The sequence below is a fragment of the Rosa chinensis genome, chromosome 2 (genome assembly GCF_002994745.2).
Source record: "Rosa chinensis cultivar Old Blush chromosome 2, RchiOBHm-V2, whole genome shotgun sequence".
NCBI lineage: Eukaryota > Viridiplantae > Streptophyta > Magnoliopsida > Rosales > Rosaceae > Rosa > Rosa chinensis.
The window spans coordinates 61,269,178-61,284,618 of record NC_037089.1 but is presented as its reverse complement, the minus strand read 5'-3'; the positions used below and the strand labels follow the sequence as shown (position 1 = coordinate 61,284,618).

General features: G+C 36.9%; 1 protein-coding gene across 2 annotated transcripts; it reads left to right on the top strand.

Moving 5' to 3' along the window:
- Positions 1-9,977: 9,977 nt before the first annotated feature.
- LOC112185961 (serine/threonine-protein phosphatase 7) lies at positions 9,978-15,304 on the top strand. 2 transcript variants are annotated; one of them, XM_024324299.2, is made up of 11 exons: positions 9,978-10,072; positions 10,158-10,366; positions 10,440-10,598; positions 10,704-11,480; positions 11,839-12,300; positions 12,838-12,978; positions 13,075-13,179; positions 13,537-13,596; positions 14,164-14,349; positions 14,418-14,489; positions 14,557-15,304. In XM_024324299.2, the coding sequence occupies exons 1-11, from the start codon at positions 10,060-10,062 to the stop codon at positions 14,608-14,610; spliced, it is 2,238 nt and encodes a 745-aa protein (XP_024180067.1). In that variant the 5' UTR covers positions 9,978-10,059; the 3' UTR covers positions 14,611-15,304. The 2 variants fall into 2 exon arrangements, with proteins under 2 accessions (XP_024180067.1, XP_024180068.1); XM_024324300.2 differs by lacking the exon at positions 14,164-14,349.
- The last annotated feature ends 137 nt before the right edge of the window (positions 15,305-15,441 follow it).

Here is a 15,441-nt window from a genome sequence, read left to right as displayed (position 1 = left end):
ATTAGCTGTCATATAACGTTGAGGATTGAAATTTTTCTGAAAGTGCCAAAATTTCCGTCGAAACTTTTGTAATTTTGAAGTACCGAAACGAAATTCATGTGCTATATCATTTCCATCAAAAGTTACCTGAAATGTTCCAAAATTTTTCATTTATTTCGGCAAAATTCTTAATTTTTGAAATATTTACATACAAAAAATATATTTAAAAATTCACACCGAAAATTTGTTAGAAATTTTCACAAAATTTTCATGAAATTTTGTATGTTACCGACAATGAGATCTTTTTTTTTCTTTTCTTTTGTTAATTGCATAAATATATTTTTTGTTAATTAATAGCAAAAAAGACGAGGTTATGTTGAGTTCCTACAATAAAGTTAACCTTTGTTCTTTGCGATATGTTCTTTGTTATATGTTAATGTAACCTCTAATAGGTTTATTATAGGTTACATTAATAAAATTTCTTTTTAAATGTTCTCTGTTCTTCGAATCTGCTTTTTGTTCTTCGAGTCTTGGCTCAACATATCATAATTCTATTATGCATGTACAATTTTAGAAAGGTTATATTGTAAGTAGGTTTATTATAGGTTAGTTTAGTTTATGTAAAAGTTTTATTCAAAAATATAATTTTATAAATACAATTAACGTGATTTCTTCATTTTTAACGGAAATTTCCAATGAAATCGAAAATTATCTCCCAAATTTCCTTAAATTTGAAGTACCGAAATCGAAATTTAAATCTTTACATAAAGTAAAATAACTCACAACTGTGGTTCGCCTAACCTTACTTATTTTCAAGATACGTAGATCATGTTATAAGTTTTGAAACCATAAGAATAAGATTAAGTAAGATTAACCATAACTAGTAAGCGACTCATACATGTAATAGAAGGGGAAAAAAACAGTTATGATGGCCCAGTTGGAGTGGAATAATCAATGATAATTATTAGTGATAATTATACAAAAACAGTTAATTTTAAAAGTTTTTCTGAAATCTAATTTAAGGTTTCACTCTTCATCAAGCACAAAAGAAAAGTCATGCTTTGTTGCTCGTCAAGATATATACTAGCGATTGTGCACTGCTTTTTGTATTTGAAGTGCGCGGCGAGTTCGATTGTTTCATACTTGAGGACTATTATGACGTTCATTTATGTAATGATGGAGTTTATTCACTAATACGTGGTTGTATTATAGATTTCCTTCTAGATAATCTTATTCTGAAAAGAAGGAGGAGTTAAGAAAGCTTAATACCATGAGCATGAGTGGTTGAATAAGTAATTAATAGAAAAAGAATGTTTATCATGTCGATGAGTTGTGACATGTTAATAAGTTATAATTCTAACGTTGTAATGATCATTGATTCATAATATGTATTATTTTAATCGATTGCATATAAATAAGAAAATATAAAAGAATACATACCTCATAAATAGTTGCAATTAAACAAAGAAAATTGAAACGATTCAAACGAATATATCTATTCAAACTATTTCAAGAGCGGACTGACGAGTGCTGAGCATGTCGTATAGGGTATCCCTAGCTTTGCTCATCGTGCTCGTGTCTCTAACGATGTTATCAAACTTGTCTGATCATATTTGAATATTCTGTCTTGTTCAACAGGTTTTGTTTTGCCCAACAATTAAGCTATACTATATGTATCTATCACATATTCTATGAGCTGTATGTACGTGTCTTTGAAATTTGTGGATCGATCATTTAGATTAAATATTTATATATTAGGGCCAAGATCTTCATACATGGTTCGTTGTTTATGATCTGATATATGTTGCCAATCTTAATTTCTCTCACATGAAAAGCTTCATTGGCTGCTAGCTCCTTATTAACCCTAGCTAGAGAAATTCTTCCCTTACACTTTGTGGAGCAAACCCTAGAAATTAACCACCTCAAAATAAGAAAATACCAAGAATTAGAATGCAAGCATTATGTACAATAGTTTAGTTCTCATTAGCAGTACGTACTCGCAATTGGGACTTGGAGAAACCCTAATGGAAAGTACTCTAGCCTCCGTAACAATCATAAACTCGATCTGTTCCCTCTATCTATCTCAGCAGTCTTCAAACCGTAGATTTAACCCTAGCTAGCTAGTTGTCTGAAACCCCAGTTTGCCTCCCTAGTCCCTACCTTTTCCTCCCGGCAGTTTTCCGTTGTGGTGGATATATATATATATGCTCGTGTTGTGTGGTAGCTAGTGCTAGAGTACAGTGTCAAGAATCGCGCTAGTTTGACGTAAGGTTTTAAATATCTGCGATATATCTGATATCTCCTTTTTTCGAAGGACCGATATATCTATGGGTAAATATCTTATCTTTTACCATTTCTGCTAAATTTCTCTGACATCATCAAATATCACCGATATATTAGATATTTGCAATATATCCTCGATAAAGTGAAGAAATATCTGTAAAATTTGAGATAAAAAAAAAAACTCAGTAATTATCTAATAAATGAAAATCTGTGTGAAGAGAGATCTCCTAAAGGCAAATCTGAGTGAGGAGAAATCCCCTCAAGGTAAATCTAGGTGAGTAGAAAATCCCCTCAAGGCGAATCTAAGTGAGGAAAAAAATCTCCTCAAGGCGAATCTAGGTGAGGAGAATTGGAGAAATACCCTCAAGGAGATTTTGGGTGAGAAGTAATTCTCTAAAAGTCTAAATGCAAATCTGTGTGAGGAGAGATTTGGTATTGTGCAGTCTGTGACTATGTCTGTAACTTTGTATGTAGTTTGTAACTTTATAGTTGAATAATAGAAAGAAGATAAAGCCATAAAGGTTCAATTATTAAAATTTATAAGCCATTGTATGAGATTCTTCGAATTGTTGACACAGAAATTCAGCCAACCATGCCCATATTATATGATATGTTTGAAAGAGTGAAACAACAAATATTACATATGAGAGGAAAGAAATGGGTGCTTAAAATCATCAATAATCGATGGGATAACACATTAAGTCAACCATTGCATGCAGCAGGTATTATTTCTCTATCTCGAAATACGTTTGTATCTTGATAATTACTTAGTTAGATGAAGATCTATACTATATAACTTTTTGGTTTCTTGTTTGTAGCACATTTTTCAAACCCAAATTTTCATTATCGACCTGATGTTGGTCATAGCACACGTTTGACAAACTCTCTGGCAACAATTGTCGAACAATTTAACATAAATGGAGAAATTGCGAATACGTTTGTGGATGAGGTAACTTCTTATTGATGACAACCTTAAAAAAGTTTGGGATTATAAATGACCAATTTTCAAATGGTTAATGCATATTGTATGCTTTAGAGATGCAAAGGAATCATTTGGCTCAACCATAGCAAGAAAAACAAGAGAAACCAGAAAAACAGGTTTGTGGTATATGTATTGTCAGGACCCACCCCGGAATTACCCTCCTAACTCCTAGGTGGACCTGCGGGACCCACTTTTCGAGAAAATTCTACAGAACCTCCCCTAAAAATGGGCAACCCTAAACCTGCTGAAAACACTCCTCAAATACTCTAAATGCTATGCTTGAAGCCACCCTGCTTCCTAGCAACATTCCATAATTTTCCAAGTATAAACATCAAACTCCACAGTCTTAACATCTTAAACAAATACAACCCAGCAACTCAATCGTTCAACAATCTCCCAAAATAAACCACTCTTATACACATAATTATACAAAAGTATAAATCCACTCTCAACAAGTATTCAGAGCAATCTAAGGAATAGACTCGGAATATAATACAATAAGTAGGTTAATCAATATCCTACTGAGAATGGATGATAAAGGTGGTACTAGCCTCCGCTCCTATGCCGGTCCGCAACACTGTGATCTGGGCAATTTAAACCAAAGGGCCCAGGGGGAAAGTACATAAAAACGTTAGAGTGAGTGGACAAAATAAATAAGTATAATGAAGATAAATTTATACTTTCCCACAAGTTTACAATATAAAGTCTCGATGCATGCAACGTTTATAAAACATATTTCTTTAAATTCAAAACTCGCAAACCATATCAGCCCCGCTGGGAAAATACATCGGACTAGCGAGGCTAGTCAAATAACGATAAAAGATGGGGAAGAAATTTCACCATACTAAATAAGGGAGCCTCTTAGGCTCGGGTCGGAGTGTCCCACACTCTGGAGCATCCAATGCTCTGCTCTTACTCACCCACAAACACATAGTAAGTAGGGAGGAGTACTAATAGGCTAGCCAGTAATATAATATACAAATAACGACCCTAGGTATGGCGGTTTAAAAACCGTTAAATCCTTAAAGCTTCCCCAAGTCCCATGTATAAGGAACAATACGGGTACGATTCCCAACCGTACAATGATTTTCGTAAAAAGCCGTATAAATTAACGAGGCATTCTCAATGCCTAAAATCGTAATCAGTAAATAATCATGGAGATTTATTTCAACCAACTCCATTTAAAAATAAAGTCTCAAATATAATTTCGAATCCGAGCATAACAACTTTATAACCAAATTCTCAACCGATATAAATCATAAATACTTCATGGAAAATAATATTTAGAAGTAATTCCATAAGATAAATCATAATTATCTTTATATGCTCGGAAAATACGTTAATAAAATAAAACAAGCTTTAATAAATAAACGCATGCATCACTTGTTTGAAAACAAAAGTCCACTCACAAAGTACGGCTAAGCTTGCCGTCGATCCAAACCCTCCTCGAGGAAATCCTCCTCACGTCCTGTACAATAGAACGTTCGTAACTTTAATTTCGGGTTGGGAAAATTAAATTGAATTAATTAAAATCAACCCTAATATCAACTTTCATTGCCCAATTTCTCCCAATCTTCTTCAAAAATATTATCTCCTTAATAAATAGGCTCAAAGGCCAAACCGAGGAAATCCGATCGATGGATTCCTCGTAATTCGATTTACAATTTCACCAATTTTCTTGATCAACCATCAAAATTATATTCAAATCACTTCCAAATCGATTTCCAAGCTTCGATTAATTAACTAGATGTAAAATGGATCGAATACATGTTCAACAGTCACAATTTCCGGCCAAAACCCTGTTTCACGCGCCGGTGGCCAACCTCCACCTCCGGCCACCAAATTCCAGCTACAACACCTACTCAACACACTGATTCCACTTCATAACTACAACATTTACAAATAACAACTAGAAACAGTCGAAATCAAACCAAGAACACAAACCCAGAAAATTCAAGAACCCTAATTCGATCCGGCCTCTACACTTCAAATCGTGTTACAAGACCATAGGGGAAATAATCAGTGATGAAAACCAAACCTTCGACAGAAAGATGGGGACCGGAGGTGGCCGGAATCGCCGGAAATCGTCAAAATCCTCAAACTGCATCCGGAGTGGTTTTGGCTTCGATCCGTGGTTTTCCGGCCAAATCGTGGAAAACCAAGGATGCAGGGGTGCTCGGAGGGAGGAGGCGATCCTGGGATGACCGGTGGCACGCCTTGGGGTGGCCGGAATCGCCGGCAGTCGGAGGAGGAAGGAAAATCGCCGAACCGGAGAAGAGAGAGCTCGAGGGGGGGGGGGGAGGAGAGAGAAAAGGGGAAGGGTGGGTTTCCGGAAATGGAAACCTACCCTAGGTAACTTTCTATTTTAATCAAAAATTATCGTGAACAGTAACTTTACTATTTCGGTCATAACTCTTGCATACGAAGTCTGATTTTTACGAACCACATATGCACGCGCTCGGTTTAACGTCCCCTACAACTTTCGTGAAGAACATTTTCTCAAATTTTGACCCGAACAAAAAGTCAACTTTTAGGGCCACTAAAACATCCAAAAAGGTTCAAAATTGAAAATATTTAACAATTTCCATCCGACACGAAAGTAAATTGCAAATTCTTGGTTCGGGACGTAACATGTATACATTAAAACACAGACACACACACACACACACATATAATTTCTTTAATAGAAAATGTTGATCTACTATAGCAATAACTCATTGTAGTAGCTTTACAGCTGATTGGCACAATGTGGGTATTCTGCACCAAAAATGCAGAAAATTACAATGCGTATTTTGGCACAAACGGCTTCTTCTTTTGCATGTGAGAGAAATTGGAGTACATTTGCTATTATTCATACCAAGCAAAGGAACCGTTTGTCATATCAGAAGTTGGAAAAGCTTGTATACTGCTACTACAACATGAAGCTGCGGCTGCAAGATAAACAGGCAAAGAATAATGTGGTCAATGAACACAACTATATAGATCTACTTCATGTTGCAAGCGAGCCGCTTGATAATGGCATTGATCCACTTCATGATTGAATTATGCCTGCACACCTCGATGATGAAGCTGGAAGACCTCTTCCACAAGTTGTAGAAACTGCAACTAATGCTGGAATCAATGTAGAGAGAGTTTTATATGAAGAAGTTGTTAAAAACCTAGAAGATAATTCAGATAGTGATGATGCGTGAGATGGTACGACAACTCCAAATAGTTCTGATGATAGTGGAGAGGGTGGAAGCGGAACAGTTAGTGGAGGTGAAAGATATGACTATGGACAATCTTTTGTGGATGGAGGATTTCAATTTACCTGTGAAGGTAATTTTGATCATACCACCCAAGATGAAGACCGCGGAGTGAGAACAGCTGGTCATGGTGCTCAAGAGAAGACCCGATATGGGAGGAGGACTAGAGGTGCAACTGATGATCAAAGTACCCCATCTGATGTTTCTTGAATTGCCTTAAGTTTTGACTCTATCAGTTTAGGCATAGAGCGCAGTGTGATCTCAAATGAATCTCATGAAGGCAGCAATCAATTTGGTTATGATGCTTATGGATATAATCAATATGGAGAAGTATATGATCAGTCATGCAGTTGGGTTCATCCTTATTATCCCCTTATAGGGGAAACAGTCGGCAGCTCTAAAGAGATCTATAACTATCATGTTCATCACTACAATTCGCACTATATGGGTCATATGTTTTGGTCTAATTATTACATTTTCGTAGACCAGCGAGTGACTTTTCAACCTCCTAGAGTCTCTTTTTGGATGTAAATGAAGCTGACATTCATATGTATTTATATGTAGTTCTAAATTTCTAATAAATTGACTTTTTTCAAAAACGACATTTTGTTACCTTGTATCCCCGATATTTTAGATATCTCATTTTTTCAAAGTACCGATATATACAAAGATACCGATATTTGAAACCTTGGTTTGACTCACTGTAAACTGGTTACGCGCATAAAAAATGTGGTTGTTCACTGTAAATATAGTACCGGTGTGCAAACAATACTTATAATCTAAGTTGTGATTCAATGTGAGAATTGGTTGTCCATGCCACGCATAACAATACTTATATGCAAGAGGATTATGTGTTGAACAACCACTTTTCTTATGCGATACTTTTTTCAGTCCAACACATAATCCTCTTGCATATGAGTATTGTTATGCCTACGTGTCAGACAACCAATTCTCACATTGAATCGCAACCTAGATTATAAACGATTTTGACTATGAGAAGGCACATACAAGTGAGAGAGATCAAGAATCCCAAAGATACAGAACGAAATCAGGAAACGGTAGTCTATGATTGACACTCCATCCTCGAAGTTTAAAGATGTGGCCATGGAATCTTTTATTAATTTGTTGCCTTGTTGGTGACAACGTCTTCTTGACTGGAAAAGCATAGATTGGCGTTCTAGGTTTCATTTTACCCAACTCGATCATCACAATGATTGAAAAGGAAAATCCATTAATTGCGGGTTTTTTTTTTTTAAGATATATCTTCTACACCAGATTGAATATTCCTTTGCATAATTCATGAACACAGATGGACAGACTAAAAGGTGTGCGCCTGTCACGTTGCAAAGAGTCGCAATCCCATTGTCCCCAATATTCACCTTATAAACCAAAGCATACATAGCTCCCGGGAAATGATCGCATCGAATACCCCTTTTGGTGACAGAACATTATAGACTTGTAAAATGCAAGCATCATGTGGTCCGACGGATATTGATGTTCGTATATTTGTTTATTTTCAATTGCTATTAATGTCTTGTTTAATTTGCATATTCGATCTTATATGATTGTTCTTCATGAAAATGGCATGTCCGGTCCACTAGTAAAACTCATTGAGATGATTTCCAATAGAAGAAAAATAGTACTCATTTCGCGCAGTTGCTACATTATTTGAATTTGAGATTCATATTCAGTATAGAATATTGAGATGTCAACTACATTTGCTAAATTAGTTGAACATTTAAATTGCAGAATAAGTACTAACTAACATAAGTTTTGGTGTCAAGCTGAATTCATTATCGATAAGAAATGCATTGACAGTTCTTTATGGGTCTATCATAACAAGCTATAAGTTCTACTGGTGAAGGCACGGCCAATATTGTATTTACGTTCTTGGCATGCTGCACCTATACACGTACTAAACGTTTTAATTGTGTCAATAGTAGATACATGTGATGTTCTATTTTTAATTTTTCACTCTAATATATATATATATATATATATATATATACAGATCTTATCTAGAATGAGGTCTCACTCTGAAATTAACGTGTGAGGTTGGAGTTTAAGGTCACTTTTCGGTCTCATATCCACATCTCGACTATTCAGTTTTTAAATACTAATTAATGATTTAATGTATATCTTATCTCTGCAAAGTTTCAGCCAAATTGATGATTTTTAAGGTATCTAACTCGCTTAAACCAATTGACGAATTAAATTTGTCTACCCTGAACCATACTAACTTTAAGACAGTTATCAATACTTTAACGACCATCAATTTGGCAAAAATTTTGCTGAGATGATCTATAAATTAGTACTTAAAAACTGAACGGTTGAGATGTGGATATAAGACCGAAAAGTGACCTTAAACTCCAACCTCACACTTTAATTTCAGAGTGAGGCCTCACTATGTATATAATCTGTGTGTGTGTGTGTGTGTGTGTGTATATATATATATATATTTATATAACGGTTCATGTTTGACAGATTTAGTTCATTAATTGATTTAATCTAGTTTGATACCTTAACAATCACTAATTTGCTAAAAATTTATAGAAGTGACCTATTCATGGAGTTCTAAGAAGTGAACAGTCGAAATGTGGATATGTGATCTAAAAGTGAGTCCATAAATGATCATTTGAAATGACAAAAAAAGGAAAGGCCCTCATATATATATTATTAGAAATATGACAATTTCATCAATAATAATAATATAAACCATGGTACAACGAGTAATATGATAGAATCGGATGCCTAAAAAATCTAGCAAGCAATTATTAATTATTATTCAAGTGAGGGACGGATTTACAATCAAAATATGGGATAAGTTAAATTATTTTTTGTTAAAATCTTTCGATAATTAAGTTGTAAGCCATTTGGGGAATGAGAAAAATAGGGATTGATATAGAGAAATGGAAGGTCAACGAGAGTTAGATTGAAGGTGGGAGAAGCAAAAATTGAGCTACTGAAAAATATTTTTCTTTTATATGTTTGAAGTTGTCAAAGACTCAAAGATATACCCACAGTTTAGATGCTTAATATATTTTTTAATGTGGTGAGTAATATAGTAATAGGTTCTGTACTTTACATAATTTTTTTTGACCAAATTCAGCCCGCTACATAAATCCGCCACTGTTTCAAATAAAACTCGTTGCAACCACGCTTGCTTCTCAATAATAGTTTTGTCGAGGCAGCCACAAAATCCGCATGAAAACTTGTAACGCCACCTATGGTACGAAAGTAGCACAATTTAGAGACATCATAATTGGACTTGCAATCTTGCATGAAGAGCAAGACCCTCAAAACATCGTCCTCATAGGCAATTAGGCATTACTTAAAAGAGTCGCATAAACTCGGACGACGGGCCTTAGGACCCAAAGTAAACTTGGGCCTCAGAGTTGAGAAAACCAATTGAATTAGGCCCAAAGCCCAACCTGAAGGATCGCGTCGTATTTTTATCTTTCTAATCGAAACGATTTTAGGGCAAAGTCGTTTGATATCTGCATTTCGATTTCCCGGATTCAAACTCGGAGCCCAAAATCCCAAGCGGAGCTCGGAATTGTCAGCCTGAATATGCCCGGCGAAGGTTAGTGCTTCCGCTTTATTACTTGAACAAAATCAGTCTCAGCTTTCTCCAATCTGATTTGCGAAGCCAACTCGGGGGGTTGCAGACATGGACCACCGCAAAGAGAGAATGAAGAGCGACTGCAAGAAGATCATGGACAGCATAAACGCAATGTGCTTCGAAAACCTAAACGACGAGCAGGTGCACTCGCTCGTGATGATGAGGGAAATCGCGCGCGGAGTTGTGGAGAATCGACTCGGGAAGGTCTCCAACAGCGACGTCAAGAAGGCTCTGTCTTCCAGCATTGAGAAGATGGTGAGTGCTTTTGATTTCGAGAGTTGTTCTTAGGATTTGAAGTGATTTGTGTTGAATTGCAAGTGTGGTGCAGGTGGAGTCGTGTAGGGATGTGGTGAACATATTGGGCAGGATTTCGTGTGAGGGATTAGGCGAGGAGGAGTTTCAGAAGCTCGTGAGGATGAAGGAGATTGCAATGGGGATTGTGTTGAAACGATCCACGGCCGTGGCCGCCTTGGGTGGTGAACAACAGGTATGAGTGTATGCCATTGAGCTATAATGTGAGTTTCGCATTTGGAATTTGTTGGTTTTCGTGGTTGTTGTTGTTGTTTGGTTGCTTATTTGATGAGTTTCGCAGGCTGATGGAGGCGATGAATTTGGAAGTGAGAAGGATATGTACAGTGGGGGAGTGGAACTTGAGTCGAGGAGTGAAGATGATCAGAATGAGGTGCGGCAGGGCGTTGTGGATGGGGAGACACACACGTGGAATGGGTATGTACCGATTATTGAAGGGGCGGGAGAAGAGAGGAAGATGGTGGAGGATTATCATGAAGTGGTTTCGAGAGATGAAGATGCTTGGAATGTGGGGCGGGGAAGTGTGGTTGAGGGGATGAGGGATGCTGGCCATCAGGAGCAGAGTAGGAGGGTAGAAGGGTTGATGTTTGAAGATGACTGCCTTGTGGTGGTATCGGAGTTTGAAACTCAAGATGTCAAAAGTGAGGTGCAAAAATCTTGGTCACGGGAAACCCCTCAGATCCCTATTCCATGGCCTTCAGATGACGTGATAAACTTAGAGTGGGTGCAGCACATGATGTTTAATATTGAGCAGTCTTCGTATGGTGGTGAGTCACCAATGAGATTTTGTGATTTAATTCCAGTTTCTTTGGTGGATAAATTAATCGACACAGCTACAAGTATCCTTTGCAAGGAGCCAAATTGTGTGCAAGTTGATTGCCAAGGAGAGGATTCAAGAGTTGTTGTAGTTGGCGACATTTATGGACAGTTCCATGATTTACTGCATCTCTTTGAACATGCCGGGTTGCCCTCTGACAACCAGTTGTATGTTTTTAATGGAAATTATGTTGACAGAGGAGCACGGGGCTTGGATGTCTTTCTCGTCTTGCTGGCTTGGAAGGTAATATGAAGATAGTGATATTTGTAACTTATTGGTTTCTTTTATCATACTTTTAAAGGATGCTGTTAGTTAATCTTCGATTTAGAAGAATTCATGTATGACTTGTCATATGCTCATGGGCCTGCTATGATGGCTTAGTTTCATTGTATTTTCATTTCTTTTACTTTTTCTTTGCTATATGGTGATCTTGAGAGAGTTGCATGCGATCTTTATTTGAGATTTTTGAAGCATCTTACTGCACTTACTCTTGGAAAACAGTTACGCAAAAGATTGGTTTCTTATGAATATCAGGAGCATGACTTTAATAGCATAGTTGAGTTTATGTTCAAATGACTCATTTTCTTTTGTTTTATATTAGGTCTTGATGCCCAGTAGAGTATATCTACTCCGTGGAAACCATGAATCTAGATATTGTACATTACTGTATGGTTTTGAGGAGGAGGTCAAGACTAAATTCGGTGATCATGGTGAATATGTCTATAATAAATGCCTCGACTGCTTTAAAGAGCTTCCTCTGGCTTCAGTCATAGCCAATTCTGTATATACCACACATGGAGGTCTTTTCCGGAGTAGTACCTCTTCAAGAAAGTCAAAAAGAAAGAGGGAGGAAAGCCTTGAACTGGGTTCTCTAGAAGATTTATCTAAAGTTAAAAGATCTCTTATAGATGCGCCTGATGTAGGTCCGAATGTATTACTCACTGACTTACTATGGTCAGATCCATCAAAGGAAGATGGTCTAGTTGAAAAGACATTTCGAGAACGAGGTCTTTGGTGGGGTCCTGACTGCACTGAGGCTTTTCTAAAACAATCCAACTTGAAGGTAATATTTTCATTTACTTGCTTGTGAGTTCAGCCTACTTATTTTGTTACTTGCCAGTCTGCAATTGGCATTTCTCATTTTGTCATCATTGTTTCATACTAGATGTTATCTATTCACCAATTAATACTGCAGATTCAGAATTGGAAACTTAATGATATATCATGATACAAAGTATCATAACCGAATGCCATCCTCTACGATTAAGACATTCTTTTGCCATGCTTATTTTCTGGTTATTATGATCAGTTAGTTGTACTTTTGTAACTTATATGCACTTATAGATCAATTATCAGCTAGTACTATGCATACATTATTAATATGGAAGTAAGTCAATATTTTACTTGAATTAGCACCTTTTAATATATCTTTTTGTTTATTTTCGGGGATAACGCCTGCATGTAGGCAAATTTTTTATTTTTTATTTTTTACTATCTTCGCTTCATTTTGGGAAAAGGATCACTTGCTACTTTCAGAAGGTTTAAAGATGAATATAAGGTCTTCATTCTAAGATTTGATATTCTGGCTTTGTTGCTACAGTTGATCATACGATCACATGAAGGTCCAGATGTAAGGGAAGATCAAGATGACTTTGGTGACATGCTAAGTGGTTATAGTGTGGATCATGTAGGAGATTCAGGGAAGCTATACACTTTGTTTAGTGCTCCAGATTACCCACAGGTTACGGTTCCTTGCCGTTAGACTATTAATTTTCTTCTCTTCTCTAATAAGCTTAAGAAGTTGTGGACCTAAGTCATTAAATTTTCTAATATGCAGTGTGGTGAAAAGAGATATAACAACAAAGGAGTCTATGCTGTATTGAAACCTCCTAATTTTGAAAGTCCTTCATTCCACTCATTCAAGGATGTAGGAAGGCCACAGGTATGGGTTAGACTATTTTTTAATATTTATTAGTTTTCTTTGTTTTCTGAGAGAGAAAAGGAGGGAGAAGAGATTAATATTAGAGAACAGTAAATACTATATAACTCTGGTTTTCAGTGACACATCATAAAACATGGGATCTTAGAAGTGAAGTGCTATATCATACTAGGACATTTGTGTCACTTAGGATTTAAGAGGCTACTTGAGCTGTTTACAAGTGCTTGACCTAGCTTGCTTAGAACATGTTCATTGGGCACAGGCCTGGGTGAGGACCAATAAGTTTTTCTAAAACCCAAAAATGTTTATTACTTTCATTTATATCTCTTCTACAATTGATTTGGTGGAATTTGTTCTCAGGCTGATGCTGATGGCGATAGCGATCTGGTCATTGTTGATAAACCAGGCTCAGTAACAGCGGTAAGTTGTTTATAAATTTATAGCTAGTGGAAATTTTTCTTTCTTTTTCTTTTTCCACATTAATATGTCATTGTGATCACTATGAGTTTGCTGCTGCGTGTTCAAATAATCTTATTTCAATTGCACTTGTTATTGGTAGAAATAGACAATGAAGGGATGTGTACGGTCAAATACTATCTTACATTCTCATTCCTTCTTTTATCTTTTCTAGAGCATATCAACTGATATAGAGAACAGTTTTAGTGATATGCATCTTATAACATAGAAATATCCACCGTGTTACTTTGTCCAGAACATATTTTCAGTGGAGAATCCACCTAGAAGTAAAGGTTTTTTGTGCCCCTGGTTGTAATAGTCAGTTTCAAATTGACCAAGACCTTAGAAAGGCCCTTCAATAAAACATTGTGTGCGTCCCTCTCCTGGTTCATCTGATTAAGCACTTCTATAAATATCAGCTATGTTCATGTGCTCGAGTGAGATTTTGATAGCCATTAATAGGTTTCATAGCTCAAAATAACGTCTAACATATACAATGTCTATTTGGTTTTTATTGTATTGCATCGGCAGCCTGCAACTGGTGCCGCTTCTTTGTCTCTAGCTTCTGTTAGTTCTGAGGTTGACTTCAAGACGTTAGGCATTTCTAACCCCCCTTCTTCAAGTGTTATGATGGGGGATGGTGCAGGCGGCACTGAACTTGTCCAAGTTCCGAAGGCTCCTGTGGTAGAAGGATTGCCTCTGCCTTCGGAGTTGCAGGTGGTGGATGTTTCAGGTTGCGATTCTTCCTTTATTAGCAGAGGTCTAAATTAATGGTTCTCACGCAGGAGCCTCACAAGGCTGCGTACAAGTACTTCTTGGAGCTTATTGCTGGCCTGAAGCATATGGTTTCAACAAGGGTGAGTAAGCTGCAATTCACCCTTTGTGCTTCTTTCACTTAGAAACTGACATTATTTTATCAAGCAGGAGGTTCAGACCCGGCCCATGAATGAGCCATGCAAAAGTGAGCTCGACATCTAGAGGGGATGTAACGGGTTGAGGTCAACTTGAAGCCAGGAAGTAGACATGACATGCGATGAATGACTAAAGAGAACAGTCACTATGAACAAGAGCTTGTATATATCATATCCAATATTATTTCAGAAAGAGAAGTGCACAGTAAGGAGATATGATTAACATATTGGCTGCTGACACTTGGGAATTGTATTTAGATTTCCTAGCTTTAAAAAAGAGGTCCTTAAGCAGGTTCTGGCTACCAGTTACAGTTACTAAAAGTGCAATTATGGATGAGAGATCAAGCAAGCCATGCTGGTTCAAAGGTTCACCATCTTCTAGTGGGTGAATCAAGAAGCTACTAGACGTTGTGAGGCAGGTCGAGGGATTGAAGTTTGCCTTTACTGGTGCACTGGTGTCATATGGTATTGGTATCCAAGCAGTTGCACCCACCATTGTTCGTGAAGATCTCATCGAATTGGAAATCTTCCACGCCTATTGAAGTCTCCTGCAACAACAAAACGGAACTCGTTTTAAACTCTTCAAATCTAAGTTAACTTGGTTCCTCTTGGAGGATGTAAGATGTTGAATACAGGTTGACTACCTTTCTTGGCATGGTCAAATGTGCTTATCCAAACAATTGCTTACCAGATTGATGCGAACAATTGTGATTGTTTAAAGTTAAATTCAGTCTCAAAATGTCATCACGCAGTTTCTTGAATCCGTTCTCTCTCTCTCTCTCTCCAATTTTTTTCTCTCAATGTTTTGGTCAATGTTCCCAGGATCATTGAACTTCACAACTAAATGCACTGAAAAAAAAGAGAAGGCAAAATCAAAGAAAACTGGAAGTAACCCCAT

What these genes read in the sequence shown, in the direction of transcription:
- LOC112185961 (XM_024324299.2), top strand. An exon ending in AACCAGGCTCAGTAACAGCG is followed by an intron (nt 13,597 to 14,163) that starts GTAAGTTGTTTA and finishes TTGCATCGGCAG; the next exon opens with CCTGCAACTGGTGCCGCTTC. An exon ending in CTCTGCCTTCGGAGTTGCAG is followed by an intron (nt 14,350 to 14,417) that starts GTGGTGGATGTT and finishes GTTCTCACGCAG; the next exon opens with GAGCCTCACAAGGCTGCGTA.